General features: G+C 41.6%; 1 protein-coding gene across 5 annotated transcripts in view; it reads left to right on the top strand.

Annotated features, from left to right (window-relative positions):
• Positions 1–25,420, top strand: part of LOC108100350 (kalirin) — a 41,746-nt gene extending 16,326 nt beyond the window's left edge. For 2 of the 5 annotated variants that reach the window (XM_017204177.1, XM_017204178.1), the window contains exons 7-17: positions 12,174–12,468; positions 12,537–12,594; positions 18,527–18,620; positions 18,699–18,950; positions 22,972–23,037; positions 23,109–23,204; positions 23,272–23,387; positions 23,451–23,567; positions 23,633–23,822; positions 23,890–24,270; positions 24,338–25,420. In XM_017204177.1, coding sequence (XP_017059666.1) covers positions 12,174–12,468; positions 12,537–12,594; positions 18,527–18,620; positions 18,699–18,950; positions 22,972–23,037; positions 23,109–23,204; positions 23,272–23,387; positions 23,451–23,567; positions 23,633–23,822; positions 23,890–24,270; positions 24,338–24,544 — 1,872 coding nt within the window. In that variant the 3' untranslated portion in view covers positions 24,545–25,420. Of the gene's footprint in view, positions 1–765; positions 1,468–12,173; positions 12,469–12,536; positions 12,595–14,244; positions 14,766–18,526; positions 18,621–18,698; positions 18,951–22,083; positions 22,296–22,971; positions 23,038–23,108; positions 23,205–23,271; positions 23,388–23,450; positions 23,568–23,632; positions 23,823–23,889; positions 24,271–24,337 lie in introns of those variants that run through there. The other 3 variants (XM_017204179.2, XM_017204181.2, XM_017204182.2) reach the window with 3 other exon arrangements.
• The last annotated feature ends 651 nt before the right edge of the window (positions 25,421–26,071 follow it).

Below are 26,071 nucleotides of genomic sequence, written 5' to 3'. Positions count from 1 at the left end.
ATAAAATATATATGCGTGCATAACTAAACAGTGAAATCAAAACAGAAGCGGGAGAAGTGGTTAAAAAGAAAAACTATAGATAAGTGGCTGTGGTATGATGCTAACAAGACAAGGCCAACGGCTTCTTAAATTACTCAATTCACTGAATTTCGAACGGTAATTAAACCAATTAAATTAACAATTCATTACCAATCATTATCAACCAAAAATAAATTTAAAAAAAAAAAAAATGGAGTAAAACTACGAAAACAAACAAACCGCACTGAAAACAATTTTATTTTACCTTAAATTGTATGTAAAGATGTAGAAAACAATAAAAAACCCAAACTATACCTGACCTTTTTGAATATATAGTAGCATGCAATCAATATATTTCTCTGTGCAGCCTTGTTTGTTTACGCGCGAACAGTTTACTCTTTTTGTGTTAAAACATTCAATCAAATTAAAGTCACAATTTCAGGCAGCACAGTCTGCGTAAACAAGTTGATTAATTAAAATGCAAAATGCAGGCCGTGAGCTTAAAATTGATCATACGCCGCGGTGCACTAATTGAAAGTCAAAGACAGCGAAAACCGAAACCGCGGCAAAACTGTCACCGCCACAAGTGAAATCCATATAGATACACAGTGCGTCTGTGTGAGTGTGTTGGTGTGCGAACATCCTGCAGGATGTAAAATCCAATCAGCCCCTCTCCCTCGCTCACACACACGCACACACAAGTTCGCTGAAAAATAAAAATAATACATTTTGGCCTAGGAGTCGGAGAACTTTATCGATTTGCGGCTGGCTGCTAACAAAGCCTCGAATTTGTTTTAAAAATAAAAGAGCCCACCGCCCCGCTTTACTTTGGACTGTGATTTAACCGAAAAATGAGAGTGATTGGATAAAAAAAACCAGAATCGAAGCAGGAGACAAAAGAACCCGAGCCCAGGAATCATGAAGAGTGTTAAGAAGTTTCTCAACGAGCGGATGAACAGTGTGGACTCCGCCGATGGTATTGGCGGCGGGGGGAAGAAGAGCTCGCTGGAGCGGCTCAAGTGCGGCGAGGATACCCCGACCAAGGGCTTCGTCTCCCTGCCCAACACTCCACTGCCGATGAGCGCTCCCATCGCCGTGGGAGATCCTTCGCCGTCGCCGTCCATAGCGGATTCAGCTCAAAACACTCCACTCTGCACCCTGCAGGAGGACGACTCCACCTCCCCACCGCCGGCTTCAGGAGGAACTCCTGGCAAGAACGGCCACAGCCAGCAGGAGCAGTCCCCGTTCACGTTTCCCACTGTGGCCCCGTCCTCCAGCAATCCCGCCCCCAATCCCGCTCCTGTTCAGCGGAAAAGCCGCCGCAAGATCTCGCTGCCTTGGTTCCGGCAGTCCAGCGTGACCGGGCATGGAGTTCTGGCCCGCCAACATACCATCGATACGCCCAGTTCCTTTCGGTTCTTTCGCCAGCCCAGCAACAGTGCACTCAAGGTACAATCAAGTTAAATATCTATTTTTTTTATTGGAATAAGAAAGGGTAAGAGTGTTACCTTATACTCATAGAAATATTATAACATATTACCTGAAACCAAGTGTGACCTTGCTTATAATATTAACGACAAAATAAGCATCTTATTTATGAGAGCAAATATTTTTATTCGGTTGCATAAATATTTGTGTATCGCTTCAACACCTTAAGACTTTGAAGAGGATTCCAGGAAGTCATTTCAGAACTCGACAAAATTTTTTCTTAATGCCTCGAGTACTTATTTCCTGATAAGGGTTCGGTTGATGCCACGCTCGGATTGACGGGTCATCAAATATTAATGCTAAACATGGCAGCGATTGCCTTGACCTTATCGGAAACTTGCCCAGCTTATCTTTTATTTAGCTGTGGCAAAAGTTTTCCAGCCCGCCTCCTTCGGCGGCCCAAAGTGCAAAGGTCGCCAGCTTGCGGCATGGATTTCCTAGTGGTTGAGATATTCTTGGCTTTACTGCCCCCACCTCCCACTACAAATCATGGGACATGAATGCGGTTCGATAAGTGCGCCCGTGACTTGACCTGCGATTAATGTTGCTCAGAGCTTTTTCCTCTGCGAATGGAAATCACTGTGGGAAAAGTATTGAGAGGAGCAGAGATTGCGAATTTAAATTGTGGATGCCTTAAAGCGATAAATGTTAGTTGGACCGTTGGCAAATTATTCAGCTTAATTTGTATAATTCGGAAATTTGCATATGCTTGCTTTTCATTTTAATATAAACCAAAAAGGATTAATATTCGAAAATCATATTTGAGGTGTGCTATCAAATTGAATTAATCAATAAATAATTGAAATTCAAGCAAAAACTTTGTTTTAAAGGCTTCATGCACTCTCTTAGCCATTTCTCTTGTCCAAACATTCAGTGAAGGTATCTTAACTGCTATTTGATAATCATAAAGACAGAATAATTGACCCTGAAGTTAGTCTGAATATGGCCAGAGGGAATCTCCCTCGCCAGCTGATTATTACCACTTTTCCTTTCCTATTTACAGTTTAAGTCTTTAGCCAAGGGTCTTTGACTTTCTTGTGTGCTGTGCTATTTATTTTGATTAGTTGTGGAAGTGCTCGCGTCGCCTGTAAAATGGTTGTTGACCCGACGAGCAGACAGCAGCGACGCCGTTTAATAAGCCCATTAATCATACGCAGTGTGGTGCGCTAATTTATTTTCTCTCTACTCACCATTGTCACTGCCTGAAATTACTGTCCCCGCTTCCCTTGGCCCAGTGTCTAACTAGTTCTTTCCCTTTTGCCCACATCCCATAATGTATTTATCACTTCATCAAGCCATGTAAGCCTTATCATCATCGTTGTCTCCCCTGTTTCACTCTGCTTCCTGTGCTGCATTGTGTCTTGTGCTGACCTTGCCCCTGCCCCCACTTCCTTGGCTTCTTCCCTTGACTTCTTTTGTCAGTTTCGGGGTTTGAGTGATGTCTCTGCGAAGTAGACAGCTTTCTGGCCTCCCCATAATCGCATTGCCCTTTCTACTCAATTTAGTTGATGCTGATGCTGTGCTGTCGGCCTTTCATAAATTTCTGCTTCATTTAAGTTTTCCTGTTGCCGTGGGAGTTCATTTAAGAACCATGAAGAACGTTTTTTACACAGAGAAATGTTCTATCCAGTTCACTTATATTATCGTGTTTATTTCAAAAGTAGAATTGCAGTAAAGGTAATTTTTAGTTAGAAAGTCGATCTAGGATACAATTAACTAAGGTGAGGTTGCTTAACTTGCGTTGACAACTTTCTCTCAGTGCCTCTGCAAGAAGCTGCAAGATTTTAATTTGATGTCTCAAGAATATTTATGCGCTCGTTGAATATTTCCCAAGCAAATGTGCGCCAGGGCATAAACTTCCGGGGGCATCTACTTGCGAGCAGCCATTGAAAGTTGCCCAGTTGCGAAGCGCATTCCACGGGGCGTATGCTTTATGCATTTTCCTATGGCATACTTCCGAGCGCACACGCAAAATAAATCGCAAACCAGCCAAGTGGAGATGCAGTTTTCCCCGTCCCCAATTTTCTCAGTTGGCGCGTTGAAAAGGAAATTTGCTGCCACACAAAAATATGTCTCTTGCCGCTGTCAGCTGCAGTTGGCTTGCATCGTCGAGTGCTTCTTCAACTGGGTTCCTTCTATTTTTCCTATTTCTAAGAGCCACGAGAAATGCTGGCACTCTAACAATGGAAAATACATTTTGTAGTCGGATGAGAAAACGTTGGGAAAACCGTTGATAAGTCCTGTAGTTGGGATGGTGGAAACATGCAGGCAAACAAAGTGCAGAAAATGTAGAACAATTTTAATAAATCTCATCATTCCGAATACTTGAGGACAAAGTTACCTGCGGATAAAAGCTGCCTTTGCTCTTCAAGAACATGGCAAACAGACAAAGCCAGCAAGCACTGTTAGCCCTTGTCGTTTTCCCTCAATGGCAACACTGATATGCAAATTGCGATGGAAAGCGAGCTAAAAAAAAAGTATAAACGGCAAAGAAAAACTGCAGACAAAGCATTGGGAAGCCGCTGGAAGGCAGAAGGCCAAACAAATTTGCTACTAAATTGTCCCTAGAAGTGTGCTATGACAGCAGAACTCGAGATGTTAACTACTGGACCACATAAAGATGCTGGATTCTTGACATTGGTAGCGCAGAGCAAGTACAAGCACGAAGGAAAAACGTTTAAAGACATTTTATGGCAGATATGTTGCTTAAACATACAAAAAAAAAAAAATAAACCATTTTACCAAAAACTAACATAAACAACTTTTATATTCAGAGAATTAAAAGTGATGATAATTCAAAATTCGTATATTTGCATACGTCTTCTCGTTTTGGATTTGGAACTGAAACAACAAACAAAGCTAACGAATTCAGGGAATGAAATAGGCAAATGTATCCATTTTGTACACAACTGTGCATAAATTAAAACGAAAATCAAAATTCTAGTCACAGATTGAAAGCGAAAAACGAACGCAAACTGATAAACCGAACATCGCCAATAAAATTTAAAGCGAAACCGTTTTCAAGTAAATCCTTTAAGGCTTTAAAAGTTCCTAAAAAAGTATGACTCTTTTGAATGTAATAAAATAGAGCAAATAGAAGAGCCAAAGATTTTATCATGCATAATTCAATTTAAATGCTCCCCGGTTTATTTGAGTCGTAATCCCAATGGGGCTTACGGGATGGTCATCAGAATTCGATGCCTTGGGCCTGTTCTTTTTTGGGGGACTTTATCCTACGCCTTCTGGCCCAACGCTTCGCATTTTCGGCCATAAAATCAATGGCAAATGCTGTGGCACGCCCATCGATAGACATGGTATTTTTTTTTAAAAACCAAAAGCCGCCTCTCGGACAATTGCTCCCAATGGAAGGGAAAGTCGGGGGAGTGCGTGGTGGTGGTGGGCGGCACCTTCCATGTCCCATCTGTCATCCACAGTTCCCGCTCGCAATCCAATCCGGTGGACAAGAGCGAGTCTCTGCCGGCCACAAATTGCCGATGTCCTGACTCTTGCCGCCCCGCAAAAGTTTGTCCTCTGGTCCCCCATCGATTGCTCTCTGCGCTCCAAGAGGGGCTCAGTCGGGGGGTTTGCCCAACTTGACATGGGGCCAACTCTTTTAAAATCCCAAACAGCATTTGGGCTGGTCAAGGCTGAGCCCCTGAGGCCGGGGCTCAAAGTCCGAGGCTTCGGGCCGTCGGCCGTCGGCTGTTGGTTTTGTTTGCCCGCTGTTCGCACCAAATTGCTGGTCCACTTCTGGGTGTTTATGGCATGGGGTAAACTGTCCATAAGGAATGAAAATTCCCATTGCTGCATTCCATTAATTTCTGCTTGCATCAGTCATTTAGTGAGTTCTAAGCAAAAACCGGAATACTTTTAATACAAGCCTTAAAAAGCTTAATCAATGGACATATAATTCTAGTCAGAATCTACAAATCTTTGATTTGGGGTAAAGGGTTGTTGGCCTAGCTCATTTATTTCAAAATGTATCCCAATTTTAGCTGAGCAGCAAAAACTCTTTGGGGAATGGCAAATGTCTCCATTATAATCGACTTAGCAAGTGTTTGCCCAGAAGCTTGGTAAATCAATTAAAATCTTAGACTGCAATCAACAAAGTTCGTAGACATTACGAGTACGAGGAGTACTTAGGTAACTTTTTGCTGCGCTAGTTTGCGTTATCGATCATGTCGTAGTTGCACGTAATTGATTTAGAATATTATTCGATTTGCGCTGTAAATGACTTTCATTCAGCACTTACACCCACTTGGAGGGCACATCCTCCCCATCTCCATCCGAAGCCCATGAGGGAACATTAGCAGGCGGGTCAGACAATGAGCCTATCAGTGGGTGGATGTGAATGCGAATGTGGAGGTGGACTGGAGGGGAATGTGGCTGCTTTTGGGTGTTAACATGTTGTCGTACAATTACCAGACCGCAGAGCGATAGCTACTGCTCCTCGTCGATGGAATCCAGCTCCTTTCTCCAGCTCCTGTTGTTTGCCATCTTGTGTCGACTGGGTGTTTGCCACAACGTAATTGATGTCGGGACCCAGGGACCCGGCACCCGGGAAACGACCCCTGACTGCTGCACCTGCCGGCGGACCCACTGTGCGAGTTAATTGAATAATAGACGTTTATGTTTTATGTACCCCAGAAAACAGAAAACACAGCCAGCCAGTTTGCGGCTATCTATAAGTGTACCCACATTTACATTCAGCCACAAATGTGTATGGAATATGTATGTACATATATATATCTGAGGGCCCTCCCTGCCTTTTCACAATTTTGTGTATGCGCTGGCATATCTGTGTGATTTATGGCGCCCATGAGGGCATTTAGCCGAACAAATTCCACCAAAGCAACAACTGGCATACAAAATCTGTCTAAAATTTCGCTCTACCACTCAATATCTTACTTCGAATCAAATGGATCGAGGGGGAAGTGCTTTTCTTCCGCTGCCCTTTCAGCATCTTACTGATTTTTTTCTGTTTAAAGCTTTATTTGATAAGACCCGTAATTCCACATCAAAAAAAGTTTCGTAATTTCTTTCAAAAAATAAATGTTTCAGATCCATTAGTTGTACTTTTGAATTTATTTTATGTGTTTATGTGTTTATTATTTAAAATGTGGAAATATATTTAGATAGTTTTTAATTAAACTTCATTGTCTGCTTGGCAGATGAAATTAAGCACAAGGCGTGGTACCATAGTGCTCATTTCGCCGTCTTTCAATATAACGTGGCCGTAATTTCTGTTTGGCTCTTCTGGTTCCCACTTCAGGAATTTAGCTACCTGGCCGGAGGCCGAAGATTCAAAGCGAGTGAAGAGATATCCGCTTAATCGAATGCCTATCCAGTAACTATTTGATTTTTCAAGCTTGGGTTGAATGGCGTCGAGTTCCTGTTGGTTTTGAAACGAAGCCAAATAACCTCCCATTTGGCGACACGTGCTGTCGGCAGAGTCCCAATCTTTCAGTTGAGTCTTCTCGATGTAAAAGTATCTGGAACCGATCTTCTCGAATTTTGGGGGGATGTTCTTCGACCAAATCTCCTCTCGGGCACGCAGTACACCTTCAATGTAGCTTATTTTTCGATCCATATCTATGAGTCTCATTTCAACCCTGTCCAGCTGAGTTGAGTTGCCTAATACAGCCAGGCAAAACAGCCACAGAGTAATAATCGCGTACATGATAAATTCAGTAGACTTTAAAATTTTTAATTGTGCACAACCGCGTTAAACAAGAGCTTAAATGGAACTGGATTTCTGAAGTGGATAGGCTAAGCAATGAACACCAATTAGGCTCATATTATATACGTTTGAGTGTTTTGCCCAGACTTTTTTGAGCTAAATATGGTATTTTTAATTTGATAGTGGACTTACGAAACTTCCGTTTTTGTGGACTCAAAGAAATATGCGCCGTTGTACTTTGCAAATCGCAAAAGCTTAGATATAGTAATATGCTTTTGGGAACCATTTTTTCACAATGCAGGGAACAGCTTGGTGATTATGTTTGTAAATGTGGAATACGTATTCTGGACTAGTTTTGAAAACACAATTTGTTAAATGTGCTGTGGTAGTTTATTATATAAAACATACAGATTTTTGGAATACATATAGATTTCTTTTAATTTTTATTAAACATCATTGTCCGATTGGCAGATAAAATGAAACAAAGTGCGTGGTGTCCAAGTGCTCATTTCACCGTTCCTCAATTTAACGTGGTCGTAGTCCGGATTTGGTTGATATGCTCCCCACTTCAAAAAATTGGCTACCTGGCCCGAGGCTGTAGATTCAAAGCGAGAGTCCTTTAATCGAAGGCCGAGCCAGTAATTCTTTGACTCTTCAAGCTTAGGTAGAACGGCGTCAAGTTCCTCTTGGTTTTTAAACGAAGCCAAATAACCTCCCATTTGGCGACACGTGCTGTCGGCAGAGTCCCAATCTTTCAGTTGAGTTTTCTCGATGTAAAAGTATCTGGAACGAATCTTCTCGAATTTTGGGGGGATGTTCTTAGAACAAATCTCCTGTCGGTCACGCAGGGCATTTTCAATGTTGTTTATTTTTAGATCCACATTCCTCAGTTTTTCTTCAATCCTGTCCAGCTGAGTTGTGTTGCCTAATACAGCCAGGCAAAGCAGCCCCAGAGTTATAATCGTGAACATAATAAATTCAGTAGTCTTTAAAATTTTTAATTGTGCACAACCGCGTTAAACAAGAGCTTAAATGGAACTGGATTTCTGAACCCGATAGGCTAAAAGACGAAGACCACATATAGTATCGTGTTATATATGTTTGACATATCTGCGCTATAAAAAAGTATTGTTAATTTGATAATGGAATTGCAAAACATCCGTTTTTGTGGTCTCAAAAAAATATTCGCCGTTCTTTTTTTTTTGCAAACCTCAAAAACTTTGATATGGTACAATAATATGCTTTTGGGATCCATATTTTCTCAGTGCAAGGAACAGCTTGGTGCCCCATTATTCCAATCAGTTAAATGATGTTTGTAATTTCACTTGACAACCCTGACGTTCGCTTTTATGTGCCCTTCCCTCACGAGGCCCCCTGTTACCTAAACATATTTTTTAATGACTTAACAATTGATGGCTTTTTGGGTCGTCGTCGCAGCAATTGCGTTTTTACGATGGCTCTCGAAAGGCAAAGACATGAGCTTACATCGAACGTCGGAAAACCTACCCCAACGCCCTTTAATCCTGCTTGTCAGAGGGAAAAGCGAGCGAGCGAGCGAGTGAGCGAGCCCATCAATAATAACGTAAACATTTTCCCAAATCGCTTTACAATTTGCCCAACAGAAAGGAAAAGAAAGGCGCACATTTTCCGGCTGAGCCCTTCCTTTCAAGCCTGCTTTCCGAGTCTGAGCTATTATTGTTATCAGCATGTAATCAGCAGCGAGAGAAGGAAAACTCACAGGGAAAACTTTGCCTTCGTAATGCGAGTGTCGACTGCAAAATGCCGGGACTGTCAACGAATTTCGTCCTTGGACTTTCTCCCAGGACTTCGATCTGCTAACTTTTCCTCAATTTCGCCTGCATTTCGGGCTTGTCTTTCCGTTCAGTTTGCTTTCCCCTTTTCAGCTATGCAAATCTGCCTGGAAAGTTTTCAATTGCCTATGGAAAATAGATGAGGTTTGCGACTTCCAATTTATGGCTTTAAAACTGTGCTTTCAACTTTCTCGGCAGATAAAATTCTATTTTTAGTAGGTGGCCTTGAGCCGCCCTATTAAATATGGAAATGCGCAAAAGAAACTGTAAGCCATGTTAATTATTTTTATGCTAAAACGTAGGCGGCAAAGACGGAACCCAACAAGGCAGTGCTGATTGCATTTTGCAGCTGGAAAAACTGGTGCGATTTTCCCCTCCGCTTACTCGATTTTCCCGCTGCTTCACCCTCAAATATCCCTTCATTATTTTAATGAAAGACCCGGTCAAAAGGCGAAACAAAAGCGGAGAACGAAAGCGAACATGAACTTAATTTGTAGCTACAATGAAAAGGAAAATTCGGTCGGAGAAAGCCAAGTTAATTTTCGGTGAAAATTGAGAGGAATTAGAGCTGGCAAGGATATGGGGCGATTTTAAATGGTGGCTTTAATGACGTATTCTATTTCAGCTTGAAATTCCTGACTTCTGACAGCTGCTTTTGCTCCTAGTTTTAACTTTCCACCCACTTGGAAAATCATTAGGCGGCGGGGAAAATGAGGGGAGAAACTCTGCCTAGTGGCAGGTTATTAGTGCGATTGTGAGTGCGGGTGTTTGTGCGTGACTGCAGCAATTTGCAGCCCACAATGATGATGATGAAGGCCACATTGCGTATACGCATTACGTATACGCCACCGGTTTCAGCAGTTATGGGACAACTTTTGACTGCAGCATCAGCATCAGTCAACTTGCCTAGCGTCAGCCTAAAACGTTTTCCACTGATTTGTTTTCTTATTTGGGCCGCCAATCAATTTTCATTGGGGCTGAGTGGCAATTTGAGGGCCTCAGATAAATAAAAATAAAAAAATAATTTGGCAGCCTACCACGCCCCCTGAGGAGCTGCCCGCCTCGTCTTGCGAGAGCTGTTGTCGAAAAAGTTTTTCAGAACTTTTCCTCGGAAACTTTTCAACTAATTGCATTACAAGCGGAAACGTGCACACACACAGCGCACACATACATACGCCCTCTCACTAATACTCGCACGCTGGAGCACGGCACGTTTCCGTGTCAGTGCTGCTTAATTAACAGCGCCACGGTCTGGGATCCTAAAAGGAAACTGAGTCCCTGTGCATGTGTGCCCCGTCTACACAGCAAATTGAAATTTAATAAATATATTTATTCGATTAAAATTAGTAAACGATGCCTATTAAATTGCAATAAAAAAGGCTATGCTATATGCTTTCTAAAATAATACAGTTTTGTTAAGCATACTTTTTCACTGTAAATAGTTTACAAGCATGCTTATAAAATTTAACAATTTTCTTAAAGGTGAATAAAAAATCTATGATAGTTGGAGATATTAAACTTTCGCAAACAAAGTTGTTTTCAGTGTGTTAAATGAACAGCTCTCTTTGCCCTACACACACACACATACACATGCAGTGACTAAGGGCAGCGAGGCGAGCATAATAAACTAAGCTCTCTTTGCCGCTGCTCTTGCTCCTGTCCGCTGATGAAGTTGATTTAATTGCGCTTATGAGCGCCCCTGCTCCCCGTCCCCTTTTCCCCTGCTCTCATCATCGTTTCCCGCACCCACCGAGCCATTTCCACCCACCACCCCCTCGTCAGCTGCCGCTTGCCTTGGCGACATCATTTCGCCATTTGGCCCGTGCCCCCAAACCCACCTGACAGGTGTTTCCATCCAGCCCGAGCTTCCTCAGCCAGTTTATGGCGTGTCCCACATAAATATTGTATGTGAAATAAATATGATCCCGCGGCGCTCGGGGAATTTCATATAGAGCTGAAATATTTCAGCCTCACACGTGCACAGGAAAAATAGCTGTGCATGCAGCCTTTTTAATTGTCGCCAGGAAGAAAATTTAAGTTTATGAGACAATAAATAAATAACTAGTTCTGGTTTTGGTTCTTATAAGTAAGAAAACCAAAGGAGTTTTCAGTTTTAAGTATTTTATTAAGCGAATCGTTATTAATATTTCAATGCATTTTAGCAAGTTTCAATGATTTCCTATAATTGAGTTGCTCTTGACAAGAGACATCTTCCATTTGATTTTACATCGACCCGTTCGCTCTGTGCACTCCTTATTCCTCTGAGGAATCCAGTGGCATCGATTGACGATTAACCACAATTTTTCCGTGCAGCCATCATCCTCGTTGGGATTTAAAGAGCTGATAGACGGCCGCACTTCGACACCCACGGCAAGGCCACATGTAAATTAATAAACTTGTAAATTTTTAATGCACACAAGCCGAGAAGGGAGGAGGCTGTCTCCGAGTTGATTAGGTGGGTGGCTCGGTGGTGGCCCGCCGCCAATCAAATCCGCCGGAAGTGCTCCTCCTTCCGCCTTCCTGTGTTTTCCGCTTCACAATGGACGTGCGCTAGGCTCGAATGGCTTTCTAATTAGTTCGTTCGCTTTGACGATGATCCTTGAGGCCCTCGGAGTCCTCGGCCTTTGTTCTGGCGGTCAATCAATAAGGTTTGCCAGGCCTCGACCTCGACCCGAGCATGTTAACCCTCTGAAGGCGCCTTTGACACGACGCCTGCATACCAGGATGCCTCCATTAGGGCTCATAAAATCTCGTTTAATCATTAGCATGCTGATGGGTATTGTCGGCATTGGCGATTATACGTACTAGCTGCTTTTTGTGAATAATACGGCTTCCATTGGTTAAATAGTTGAGCGGTAGTCTTGGCTTCCCAAAATTCATTTAAGCGATTAGAGCCGGCTCCCTGGCTAATCATTTATTGACGAAAATACAAGTCGGGAGTGTTTAACCAAAACACAAATTGTAAGCAATAATTAAAAGCAATATAAACTATTATTCCTTTGCGAAATTGCCACTAAATGTATTTATTTTTAAGCCCTAGGTTATTTACAATTTGGTTTATTTAGGATTATTAAATGTACATATATTCCTTGGCCCAAATGGGTTAACTGCCCAATATCTAAAAGCGGCATCGAATACTCATCTCGTCCTCGTGTCCCCTCTCTTATCCCTTCCAGCTGGGCAACCAGGAGGCCACTTGGGTGGTGGCGGACTACATCGCCAGCTCGGGCACCAATGAGCTGAGCGTGAGCAAGGGCCAGCAGGTGGAGATTATCGAACCGCCCACCGCCGGCGAGCCGGACTTCTGCCTGGTGCGCCTCAATCCTCAGCACGACGATGCCGCCGTGCAGGAAGGACTCGTTCCTGTCTCAGTGCTCAAACCGCCGCCGGGCGCACACAAACACGGTTCCGGATCCGGATCGAATGCAACCGGAGCAGCGGGCTCACAGAAATCCGACATGCAGGATCAGGGTAAGCCGCTTGATTTTTGTTTTTTAATTTCTTATATTTTACTAATTTTTTGTTCTTTTTGTTTTTAGGTAATCGCAGCAAGGCGGATGCCTTATCATCGTCCACCAAACGACGCGGTTTTAGCGGGTGAGTAATGAAAACATAAAAAATAAGTTCCAGATTGTGAAAAATGATAAATACAACATGAAATAATATTAGAATTATAATTTCTGAAACCACGAAAGTTTATTTTTTAAGCTTTTTTTTACCCTTATCTTTTCTGATACACACAATGCTCCACGACCGTTTTTAAAAGTTTTTGATTGTTTCAAAAAATGTTGCCTTCAGATAAGGAAACTCCAAAAGTGCCCTTAAGATTTTTAAATATTTATAATATAATAAATCAAAAAATAAGTCTGGTCTGAAGCTTTGAAGTCAAGTCTGTGTATTAAATTAATTAAGATTTGTGTTACTAGGAAATCAATTTGTTTTCCTAATATTGTCAGTTGCTTATTTATAACAACAAGCATACCCTTTATCTGTCTTGTCTGTTTAGTAGGTCAGAGGCGCAAAAACAAATTCATGAATCCTTTTATAATATAAATCAACCCGTAGTCCGAATTCGTCAGTTGGGGAACCAGATAAACAAATTGTCTATTTGCCCATTGCACTTATTATACCCTTTCAGTCAGAAGTTTGCAATGCACTGAAGGAGACACCACAGACCCCATGAAGTATACTTTTTTTACCATAAAATGATTTTTCTCATAAATAGAAGAATGCTTTGAGTTAATCCATTTCTTAGGTGTCACTTTTCAATGGCTCATTGTCCAACTTTTCAAAAAATAAGTAAACAAAAATTGAAATTATCCTGGGTTCGTGTTCCACTTTGTTTTGGATTAAGTTGCTCTGATCTAATGACTCATTTGAATCCATGATACGAGCAGTGAGACTCATGCTTGGAGGATGGAGATAAAAGTCGAATATATGAGTAGGGATTTCCCATACTATCTTGAATACGTCGATGAGTAAAAAATTTGACTTATTTAAAATGTGGAAAGTTATAATTTACGTTTATAAACATTTTCGTATATAGTTAAATGCCGAGTAGTTGATAATGGTTCTAAAAATAAGAACTACTACAAATGGTCCACTGTTATTGTAAAAATGAATTTCGATTAAACGTGTGAGTTATATAGGTATACTAACATTTTGCGCTGGGCCTCTTAATCGCGTGTCGTATAGCTCAGGCGCAAGTCATAAAGATATAAACCCATTTATACTGAACAGTGCGAAACAGTAACAGCAATATCAACAGCAGTTATGAGAAGTTTAGCTCTGAGCGGAAAAAAGCTCGGAATCACTCAGCTGCTCCCAGTTCTTATTATTGTTGCCTTTTGTTTTCCGCTCTTTGAAGGCGAGTTTCTTACACTTTGAAAAAGCCCAGAAAAAGTAATAATCTATCCAATAAAAGCATTCAACAAATCTAATTCGTGCTGGGTAAGGTTTTTATTAAGCACTCACCTATCAATTTATTGTATTTAAGATTACAAAAATTTGTTTATTTATGAAACCATTTATTGTAAAAAATTCTCCAAAAATGGAAACAAACTTATTGAGTTAACTATTTTTGAAGTGTGCTCTCCCTTGAGTTCTCACCACATAATGTGGTTCCCAAGTTCGAGTTTTTTTTCGTGGGTGTGCGAGCTCGCGTTGCTTTTTCTCCAGAAATCGAAAGCCCCACAGGGAGAACCTTTACTTTACATTACTGCTCGCAGTCGGCTTTTGGCTCAGTTTATGATTAGACACAGTACTGAAAGCGTCTTTCGTTTTGCGGTGCCGGTATTTTAGCGGGTTAAAACAATTAACGCCACAGTGTTTGAAGTGCTCACCTCGGCGGTTCGCTTATCTGGCATGTGCAACAATAACAACAGTGACTGCGGCCACCGGAGCCGGTTAGATAAGATGGCCGAAAACGGATTTCATTTTGAAAATGCCACCGCAGTGCCAGAAACCGATGACTTTTGTGGCGGTGACCAGTGCGATAACAACAATGTGACTTCTAATCCTAATTCCAATTCGCAATTCTACCATACGCTCCAAATGAAACGCAGTTCGGCTCCCACCCGCACTCGATCCAAATCGATACCCAAGCTGATCAAGTCCATATCGCTGAGGGTCTCCGAAAGCGGAAACGGATCCGCCCCCGTGCTCCATCACCAGCAATCGCTGGGCGAAAAGTCGGGATTCACCTGTGTTTGCTGCGAAAATGCCGCCGATAAGAAACATAGCTCCAAGCGAGGCTCATTTATATTCAGGTTAGAAAGAAGTGTTTGTTGAAACAGCTGACAGATTATTTATAATATTTGAATAGTTCATGATGCCAAAGTTTTCAAAAGCCTAGAGATTTATATTCATTATGCAAATAAGAGTAAAAACAAATGCTTGATTTACTTTCTGTCTTATAACTGAAATAAAGTACTCTTTGGATTAGTTCAGCTTCTTACTTAAGTATAGGTTTCAATGTTTTTCCAAGATAATTTAATACTTGTATTAGAACAAAGGAGAAAATAATCTTTCTCAGCCCGAAATTATATGTCTGGTTTCAGTTAGCCTCATGTTCAATTAGTCGCCCTCGTCTCAATTGCAATAACAAGCTCCTTGGATATCATGTGGCTCATGTTTTTCGTGCGGCTCATCAGCTTCTCAATTGCCCAACTTAAATCAGCTTTAATTCTGTTTTTGTTTTTGCCATACCTTGTTTTTTAGGGGTATACCGATTAAGCTACAATTTTCCAAGCACAAAAAGCTACTGTTAAATGTAGATTTAGCCTCGTATGAAACATCTTTTACGACTGCACTCATAAACTTAAAACGAATTGCGAATCGCTGATTTAACGCAGCAGTGATGTGCTAAAAGCGACTTTTAAATCGTTAAACTAAAGTATTACTGCTTTTCCGAGGTTGAAATATCATTTCTCGACAGTTATTGTGTTTTTTATTAAAGTTTAAAGTAAGCCAACTTAACAATAATTTCTGGCAGAGTATTTAATGTTTCAATAGCTGGGTGTCATATTTGTGCTTTCGTTTTCTGATGGCTTGTTTGTTTTGGAATGAGTAAGCCCCAGCAAAAGAAGATTAAGAACTGGGCTTGATTTATCGACATCAACGTAACAGGAGTCCGTCTGCTCGGTCCGGATAACTATATCGCTCATTATGCAGCTGCAGTCACAAATCCGGCACGTTCGTTTGCCGTGAAATAGACACGTTGTTTGTTGTTTGTCCAGCAGCAATTGAGCTTTATTAGTTTTCGGGTGAGATAAATGAGAATGAGGGGTTTGTCGTTACTTGCGACTCTCCCCGCAGCGTTATCTTTTGCTCCGAATGTTTGCGGAATGTTTATTTTGCTGGTTATTATATTTTTTTTTTGGGAGACTTATGAAAAACAAACGGATTGCTCTGTTTTGGGTCATCCTTTTCCCCACTCGCATGTTAATCACCGAAACAAACAGGGAATACCCAAAAACATTCTATAGCTTAGCAACCGGTTCCGTTTTTCCCACCGGCATGTGCATTAATTGCGCAATCATCTAATACAGCTTCGATCGAAAACCTGTTGTGCAAAAGCGCTGGAACCGATTAAATTAATTTCTGTGAGGTCTTCAAATGAAAAGTACTATTAATGTGATACCCTTGCCATTCACACGATATTGCCTTTGTCCTTTCTTACTCAGCATTGGACTTCGTCATTAGTTGTGAATATGGCTGGGAAGATAAGCGGCTGAGGAAAATACTTGAACGATAACAGACCGCGCGTATTAATCATACGTCTCGTGGGCCCGCAAAGAAAGAGAGCTGCCCGATTGACTTTTGATTTGTTTTGGTATCGAGACCGCTCCAATTGCTTGCCAGCGGTTTCTTATTATTACGCATTCGGGCGAAACTTTACTTTAAATAGCTCTTTTCCACTTTCGGTAATCTTATCGCGCTTACCATTAAATGCGGGAAAAACAACAGGCAGGTTCTCCTGGGAACTATTCTATATTTCTTTTCCATTCGCTTTCATTTCGTTTCTCCGTGGAATATACCCAACAACACTTTCAATATTTGCTCACTAATTGGGCTCTTTGTTTGCCGCTGGCTCACTCGAGTGAGCATTAAGTGATGGTAGTTCCTCTTTTTCTATGCGCCACATCTGCTTCTTCCTCGCCTTATTCCGACCAAACATGAATATAGATTATTGTCCAAGTCACCCACCAAATCCCCACAATCTCCTTCTCCTCCTCCGTCGCTCTCTATGGCTGTCACTTTGGTCAGGACTCTTTGTCTCAAGCACTGTGTCAATATGCGCGTGTGTTTGTCCAGGATATATGCAAAGAAACGGGGGTAAAAGGATCCTGCTCAGCGGCGCGTGCTGCCAAGTCCAATGAACTAAGTGGACTTGCCCTGCATTGGTATATGTATTCAAACCACACTCAAAGTCACTGGAAAAGTATTTCGCAATTTCACAGGAAAATGTGTGTAAATATTACACAATAAAATGATATTATGACTTGCACAGGCATGAAAGTCACCAACTACTTTCGAAAACCACGATTAACTTGGTTTTAAAATTAGGAAATGCTTACAAATTATTTTGGTTTATTAATCTAAATGATGAATAAATTGTTTTGGCTCACTAATTATTTTGGTTTCCTAATTTAAATGCTGAATAAATTGTTTTAGCTTACTAATTATTTTGGTTTCCTAATCTAAATGATGAATAAATTGTTATAGCTCACTAGAGTATTGCTAATTTGTTTGTGGTGGGCTTTTATCAAAATCCAATAAATTACTAATGTTCAAAATAAGTTTAAGAATTGTATACATTTTCCAAACAATATTTTTTCCGTGCACAATTTGTTTTCGAGCAGCAGGAGACGGAAACTGCAAATTTGCCGGCTAGCTTTGTTGCATACTTTGCGGCGACCCCATTAATACACACCCAAACAAACACGAGTACTTCTCGAACAGAAGGAGACACTTTGGCTATTTGCCTAAAACATTACATCAGCCAAATGAATTTTGAATGTGGACAAGCTTATAATAAATTAAATACAATTCCTGGAACCGAACGCTTCTCGTTCGTTCGTTTAATTTGACTGACCAGTTGCTGCTGTCCTTGCTGTCGAAAACCGCGTCCCCGTTCTTTGTCGTCTGTGTCAATGTTTATTTTTACTTCGAATTATGTTACATGCCATTGGGTTTCGCCTCTTCCCAACCACTTTGCATCACTCCTTTTGTTTTTTGTTTAATTGATATCGATTTTCGAAGCGTTTAAGTGAACCCGTTCGCTCGTTAATTAAGCTTAATTAATATTTTATAAATGGCACATTTGAACAGAGTTTAGTTTGCGGTTTTGCGGTTTTCTCCGCTGCACTTTCACCGACCAGAAATCCTTCCCTGCCGCCCGCGGCAATTTCCCGCCCCCAAATGAGCTGTTGAAACCTAAGCCATCTGCTGCAGAGGTCCTCCCCAAAACAGTGTTCACTGTGGCTGATTAATGACTCGGCTCGGCTCGGCTCACGAGAACTCGAAACTTGACCCATAAACTTTGCTCTCGCTGCAAATTAATCAAAGGAGCCTTGAAGGAAATATTTTTTTTACGGCAAATGCGGTAAAAACTTGAAGCATAAAAGCCCAAATGAAAAACGCATAAACGGAAATTTAGCTTTAAAATTGCGGAATCATAAAACCAATTGTGGGGAGCCCTTTAAAGGCCAAATGCTAATGGGAAAATGAATTATGCCCACTGTGCGAGCGGCGACACCCGAACAGCGGGCGCTTTTTGGCCAAGTTAGCAGCCGATGCTGGCGACAGTCTGATGTTGGCCACGCAGCTGGACAGCCATCAAGCATTTCCCTCGTTTTTTGTTCTATACGTATTTGTTCTCCTACTCGGCACGTCATGAGATGGAGGAACTTGTTCAGACCACAACGACCATTCGCAAGTTCCTGTAGGCTGTCGCACCTCGAGTGCTCCTCCTCAAGTGTGCAAACTGTCATTTAACTTTGGAATTGTTTCGAATTTTTTGTTGCAGGCGCAACTGGCTGCCGCTGATCAATCGCAAGGCATCGGACAAGCCGCCAAACAGCAAACCGCTGGTGAAGAAGCCGTCGGAGAAGAACCTGAGGGTGAGTGTTTGATTTAACGACTGTTTATTTATATCATTTGACGTCTCTCATCGCTTTTCTTTTCTTTTGCCCCTCTAGACGCCCCAGAAGCACGCGGAGGAGCTCGCCGAGCAGCAGAACCAGCAGCCAGGTGGCAGTCCCGCCACCGCGGTGCCTTCGTCCCACTTCCCCAGCTCCGCCCAACAGCCGGGAGGCGCCGGGGACTACGAGCCCGATGAGGAGGCCGGACTGGAGCTGCCGCCGCCCATGAAACCCATCCAGGAACCGCACCTGATTGCCAACGGACCGCCCGCATTTACCAAGGACGCCAAGGAGAACTCGGCCAATTTGGTGAGTAGCTAAGTCCGGTTGGGATTCGCTTAGATTTCCCCCAGGTTTCGATGGCGCTGGGTAATTTTTCAAGGCCAAAAGGAAATGTACACGATATCATTTATAATGATTGAGCAATTTTTCGCTACATAAATCTCATCTGATTTATAACAGGATTACAAGTTCAGTTAGGAATTTATCTAAATATTTACTCAGATTTTTTTTTCCGTTTTTATCTGTTATATTAGATGCCACCAGTTGTTATAAATATTTTTCTTTAACAACGCTTTAAATATTTTCTTTGAGATAAACCTTTTCCAAATGTTGACCCACTTTAACGTGAATGATTTTGCCTGTGCCTCAAGTCCGATCCGCTGGCTTGATGTTTGTTTGCTTAGCACGCAGCTCCCCTAATATGTGTTTCCCACACAAATCAAAGCGGTTTATTGTGACTTGGGCCCGTTCGACTCTTCTCCATCGACGTCATCGGCAATCCGAGCACGGTTTTTGCTCAATTAGAGAACAGAGCCCATTCTCCGGGGGACTGGGAATCCTCCACAGTTCGCCGGTTCTCGTTTCTCCGGGCCAGCCACCTTTGCCATAAATGCGCCACTTTATTTTGTTTACACTCAAAGCAGGAGAGTGAATAGACCACGCCACAGATACAAATATACTCGAGCTCCTCGCAGATACAACGCATAAATTTCGACAGTCAAATTAGCCCACAGACTTTGTCGGATGATTGTGCGTGGGGGCGGGACTTCCACTTGGATGGTACTTTTGAGAGAAAATTACAGGGAAAGGATATAGCCAATGAGTCTGGCTGGCTGATTCATGGTTGCGAATGTGGTCTTAAATTATGCAGAGTTCGATGCAGTGTTTCTACTTCTCTGGTTTTAAGTTAAATGAAGAAGTATTTGCTTCAATAATTCAAGGCTGCCGACATAAAGGGATTTAACTTAAAATGGCAAGGATATACATATTAGTGTTTAATTTACATTTGCTTAAGCAGAAACGGAAGTCGTTTTACTGAATCTTAAAATATTTTAATTGAGCTTCATAATTACAAGAAAAAATAACTTATTTTTTTCATTGGTCATCCTTTAATACCCTTTTTCACATTTTAATTAAGTTTAATTTCGTTAGAATTTTCCTTTTAATGTAGTACAAAAATAATTGCAGTACCATTAAAAAGGGTTTACATATTTTAATGTAACAAATGGATTCCTGACCATCTGTTTGCTTGTAATTCATGAATAATATATACGAGATTAGCTGGAACTGGTTAAAACCAATAACTAAAGTTTAATGTTTAAATGAACAGAATGAACAGTATAAAGTATAATTGTTTGGGAAGTGAAAAAAGAACAATCAGTTTTATTTTTGCGCACCTCTGAAAGTTGATTAATTAAGCAAGCTACTCAACGGTGGCAGTCATTTAAAAGTCAAAAATTGTGAAAATATATTCTTCACCCCACTCATTTGCGATTTCGTAATTCCCTGAGTGCTGCATTTTTTTTATGTTTGTTTTTTATCGCACTATGCACTTCAGGGGTTTTAAAGTCCCTTCAATTTGATTAATGATTCGTTTCTTTTTCGGTTTTTTTTTTGTTTGGTGAGCTCCCCATTTTAGTTGTCTCGCATCCATTTCAAGCTTTTTCCATCCCGATGTGTCCCTCGCCAGAACGTCGCCATCTCTATAGCCACTTTGTCCGTCAATAAATTGAATGTCGTCTGGTCGGATGTGCTCTGCTCCGAGTTCTCTATTCCGCTGATGATGATGGCTTATTAGCCGAATTCGCTGGCCCATGTAAATTTTCGGCTGCCTCGTACAAGTTGTTTTGCCTTGATGCGTCAACATTTAATTGTATTCTTTCCTGTTTACAAATTCGGTATTTTTTTTTTTCTTTTTTGTATCGCCTGGGTGCGAACTTCTTAACCCAGTTAGGGCTTTGCATATCGGTTCTGTTAACTTTTTGGCCTACTTGGCATTCGGGTCTTGGCCGTATTCCTGTGCCACCTTTGTTTAGTTCGCCTATTTGCATTGTCATTAATTTTTAATAGTTCTCCTTGTAGAACTTCGCGCCCTGTACATATACTATATGTGTATGTATATTTGTGGGGATATATGTGACATCAGCCGTTGCAAGTCGGCTCCCTTTCCATATTTTTCGAACAGGCTAATTAAATGTCACACCACTTAAATGTGGGTACGTCATTGCGTGGGTACGTGGCCGAGTTGTTGTTCCTCTGGTTTTAGCTTTTATTGTTTTCCTTTTAGTTGTTGCTTCTGCTGTTTTCCTGTCCCGCTGATGAAATTCTAATGAAAACTCAATGCCAGCTGATATCAGACTTCCTTTGCAAAAAAGCAAAGCCTGAAAAAGAAATTGTGCTAAAAAAAAATGCGAATTGTACAGAAATCATGAAAATTAGTTCTACGAAAGCTATCCGGATCTGATCTAAAATAATGTATTTGTTTTAATTGAAAATTTATCCCCACCCAAAGATAATTTGAATTTCTTAGTATAAAGACGTTAAAACAAAGTCATTACTTTCCATTTTCCAACCACAACAAATTATAATTTCATTATAATTATTAGTCCGTAAAATCTCGTAAATTTACAACAGAATTATTTTCCAGACTTTATGACCGGAGGTATTTCCTTGTCGATCAGTGAGCAGCGTCTAGAAATGTTCGCCGCAAAATGCGAATTAATTTATGTATTTAAGAATTCATAACAACAACAGTGCGAAGCGAAGCTACACACAAAAACACACACATTGCCGCGAACACGGGGAATACAAAGAGAGCTCCCTCGCTTCCCCGATTTTCCTATCTATATCTCTATATCTCTCTGTTTAGCTTTCGCTCATTCGATACTATATGTGCCATACAATTATTTCAGCGCTTTCCTCAAGTGACTGCGACGAAATTGTTGGCGGCGGAGCGTTGATTGAGAGTTTCTTTTTAATGTCGCAAGGAGAAGCACTCTGTGTGTGTGTGTGTGTGTGTGTGTGTGTGTGTGTGTGTGTGTGCGTGAGTGGGTGGATGGGCTGAGTGCTGCTTGGGTGGTGCTTGGGGGAGCGGGAGCTATGCCTACATATGTAAAACATGCTGGGCAACAGGCAAAACTATTAGGCCAGTCCGTCAGTCGCTCCGTTCACCGCTCGGCGTTCAGACGCTTTTCGAGATTCTCGGGCATTCGCATTGCCAAAATGCGTCGCCGTCGCAAAGTCCTTATAAAGGCCACATTTTCGAAAGACAGTTCTCCATAAGCGGTTGTCGGAAAACGAATATAAAAAGATTCCACTGTGCGGCGGGAATTTTAAGCAACACGTGCCATGAGCTGTTTCTTCCGTTTATTTGTAAGCTGCACTCGCATTCGCTGTTGTAATTCGTTTTCGATGACAAATTCCGCTTTTCGCCAAGCCCAAACAGCTGACCGATCCTAATCTTATCGCAAAGAGAAATAAAGTACCAACGGGGAATGAAAAGTTGAGCACAAAAGAAGCCAATAGTTAAACAATGCTATCTCATGACTGGGCAAACTTTTCAACATTATACCCCAGAGCAAATTTCAGTTATAAATTTAGTAAAACTAACAGTTGGCGAGAGTGGTGTTTGTGTTCGGTTAAGTTTGTTGTTTATGCAACTGAAATTAATTTGGGCCCTGTGCGCGATTGCGCGTGTGGGAAAACAAAAATAAGCGAGTGATTCAATTTGAGCTGAACATGCAACCGTCTAGAATATGTTTATTTTGAAAATGGCCGCAAAATGATAGAGGTTTTTGCCTCAACTCTATTTGCGGCCACCGGGGCGTATGAGAGATGGGCGTCTGAATAATTAAATACCATATATGCACAGGTTATTCATAGTTTACTCAATTTCAATGGAGGGTGTTTGCTTTAAAACGTTATTGAATCAAGCGCACGGATGGCAAAAAACTTTTCCAATTAGCCAGCAGCCGCCCAAGGGGATAATGCAATAATCGTTGCTAAAACTTTTTCATTATGTACTTGACCCCTTTTTCCCCTGTTGCAGGCCAGCACCGGCAAAATGGACGGCAATCCACTATCGGAAATAGAAGAAATTGTCAAGACGACAACGGTAAGTGCTGCAGTCGACGAGCGGTGTTGAGAGCGGGATTAACCCCATTTCCCTGAATTTTCAATCTGCAGGAACAGCACGAGTCCAACTGTCGCGGCGACGGAAGCGGAGGAGCGGAGAATGCCAGCACCAATGGCCACGGACGCTCCCACGACAACGACGAGGAGGTGAGTGATGATTAGAGATTTATCCCCATTGTTTGGCTTTAAATCCTTTGTTTGATATCTCTTACAGAGCCACTCTGCTCTCTCAGACAAAGCGGAAGCTCTCAGGAAGCGGCAGTGCGTTTTAGCGGAGCTGGTTTCCACGGAGGAATCGTATGTGCAGGATCTCCACATGATTGTCAATGGGTATGTGAAGCGAATAAGTTAATTAAAGGAAAAAACGGATTAGCTTTGGTACTTCCTTTTCAGATATATGACAGAGATCAACAATGCGAACAGTGATATACCAATGCCGGAGGATTTGAAGGGTGGCAAAATGAGGTTGATCTTCAACAACATCAAGGACATCTACGAGTGGCACAGGGAGTGAGTATACAAAACGGATACGATTGAAATGGCAGGCTTACTCCGTGTATTTTTCCCATATTTAGCTACTTTTTGAGGGCCCTGCGCAACTGCCAAAAGTCCCCAGCGGATCTAGGTCCACTCATCAAGCGCTCAGCCACCAAGTTTGCTCTGTACTACACCTATTGCAGCAACAAACCGCTGTCCGAATATATTGTCGGCGTCCACTGTCAGTACTTCGATTGCATTCGCCAGAAGCTGGGACATCGCCTGGATGTAAGTTAAATTTTCTAATCAGTTTAGTTATTTTGATAAAATAACTTTATAACTTTCTTTCCATCAGCTGAGCAATTTGATCATCAAGCCTGTGCAGAGAATCACCAAATACGAGCTGCTGATCAAGGAGATCATCAAGTACACCGAGGGAGCCGGGCTCTACAAGGAGGTGCCCATGCTGCAGGAGGCCTACCAGCAGATGAAGGTGGTAGTCAACGCGGTCAACGAAATGATGGTGGTGCTGCGCAGCCTGAAAGACTTCGATGGGGAGCTCAGCGCCCAAGGCAGCCTGCTGATGCAGGGCCCCATGAGCTGCCTAGTGGATGCGGCACAGAAGCAGCGAGAGCTGCAAGTGTTCCTCTTCCAGCAGATCATCATCTTCGCTGATGTGGAGAAGGCGAAGGGTCAGTATACCGACCCGGTATTCAAGTACCGATCGCACATTCAGGTGAGGAAATAAACCTCTCTATTTATATTTTCAAATGTTATAATGTTTTATGCCTTCTCCTCGACAGCTCAATCACATGCAACTGAAGGAACTGGGCGACTATCGCTTTCAAATCAGGTCGACGGACCCCAAGATTCCGGAAATGACGATTGTCTGCCAGGCGACGTCGCAGGAGAACTATTCGGGATGGATCGATATGCTGAACAAGATCCTGCAGCAGCAGAACGACCTGATCTGGATGCTCTCCAATCCCCTGCAAACCAAAAACAAGTGAACGCCTTTCGGGGAAGAATTCCAAATGAATTAGCAACAAAGCTTGACAGCAAGCGAGAACAACAAACAAACGAAAGTATGAGAAAATGATATTGTAATGTGTTTTGGGCAAAGGGTTTTCCGCCACCCAAGTGAGCATTCGCCTCGCACTTCTTTTCCCGTCTGTGCGTCTGTTTACTGATCGTTCTGCTCACACCCAGACACACACGCATACTCACTCCTAATTTGTATGGAACATGTAAATGTAATTTATTTATTCGTTATCATCTGAGTTTCCGTTCAGGCTACCTTTAGTTTCTAGTTTGAGCCGCCTTTCTGTTCTGTATACTGTATTATTCTGTTTCGTTTCCGGATTTGTGTATATGAAACGCAAAGTATTATATGCTCAAGATTACCTTTGACAATGTGTGCATTTTTAACTTAATTAGACAGTTTTCTCTTAGTTTTACTTTTCCACATCTGATTTCTTAGCGAACGGCAGCCGAAAACTACTCAGAATCAAAAGCAATTTACATTTTCGTTTCGTATTTGTATTCGCATTAAACAAAGTAAGAGTATAACTATTCTAGCCTTAGTTCGGTACCTAGTTTTAGTTTAACCTTAAAGTGTTAATCATAGTTTAAACTTATAGTACTTGATTTGCTTTGGATAACGAAAGCAGAGATTCGTTTTACGGCACTAATTCGAGTGCGACAACTTCGTGAAATAATTTAAGCCTAATTTAGTTTACGAATGCAATGCAAAGCGTATTTGTACTTTATGTTTTACAAATAAAATATGTAAGCTTTAAACGTAATCAAAAACAGAACCGATAAGTTTTTAATTATTATAATTTTAAATTATGCCCAAAATAAAACAAAAGCCTGCTCAGTTGTAATTCTATTATGGTTTCACGCATCCTTTGCCCATTTTTCAGTTTTTCGTTTTATATTAAAAGGACACAACACATATAGACTAAGCAGTTATCAAAATGGAACCCCATTACCTTCAAGATACCACTTAAGCGAAGCCCAACTGTATACCCAAGCCAATTTTTCGATGCATATTTCTATTTGGTGTCTGTGCGTTTATGTTAGTTGGTAAGCAGGAAGCAGGAGGCAGTAAGGATAATGTACAGTGTAGCATACGAGGATAAGTCAGAGTCAGTCAGGATAAATGAGCAGTCGTGTCTCTCGCAGCAAGTACTCAACCAGGACCAGGATTTGATTAAACGATAAAATGTAAAAAACAGGAGACAAAGTTACTAAGCGGTTGTTCACACGATACTTTCGAATCGATTTTGTCTCTTAAAGCACCCACACACACACACACGGATACAGTCTGGAACATGAATATGATTGCAATTTGAATATATCAATGCGAAGAGTAACAATAATGATTTAGCATAGCTAAATGTAGGATGCGAGCATGAAATGTATTTTTTTACAAAAATTGTGAAACGAACCTCCGGCATAACTCGTAATTAAATGTTAAAGTCGCGACGACGGATCAGATCGGTTTGGATCGGATCATTGGATCGTTGGATCGA

This window comes from Drosophila ficusphila, unplaced genomic scaffold (assembly GCF_018152265.1).
Source record: "Drosophila ficusphila isolate 14025-0441.05 unplaced genomic scaffold, ASM1815226v1 contig_286, whole genome shotgun sequence".
Lineage (NCBI taxonomy): Eukaryota > Metazoa > Arthropoda > Insecta > Diptera > Drosophilidae > Drosophila > Drosophila ficusphila.
This window is presented reverse-complemented; position numbering and strand designations above follow the sequence as displayed.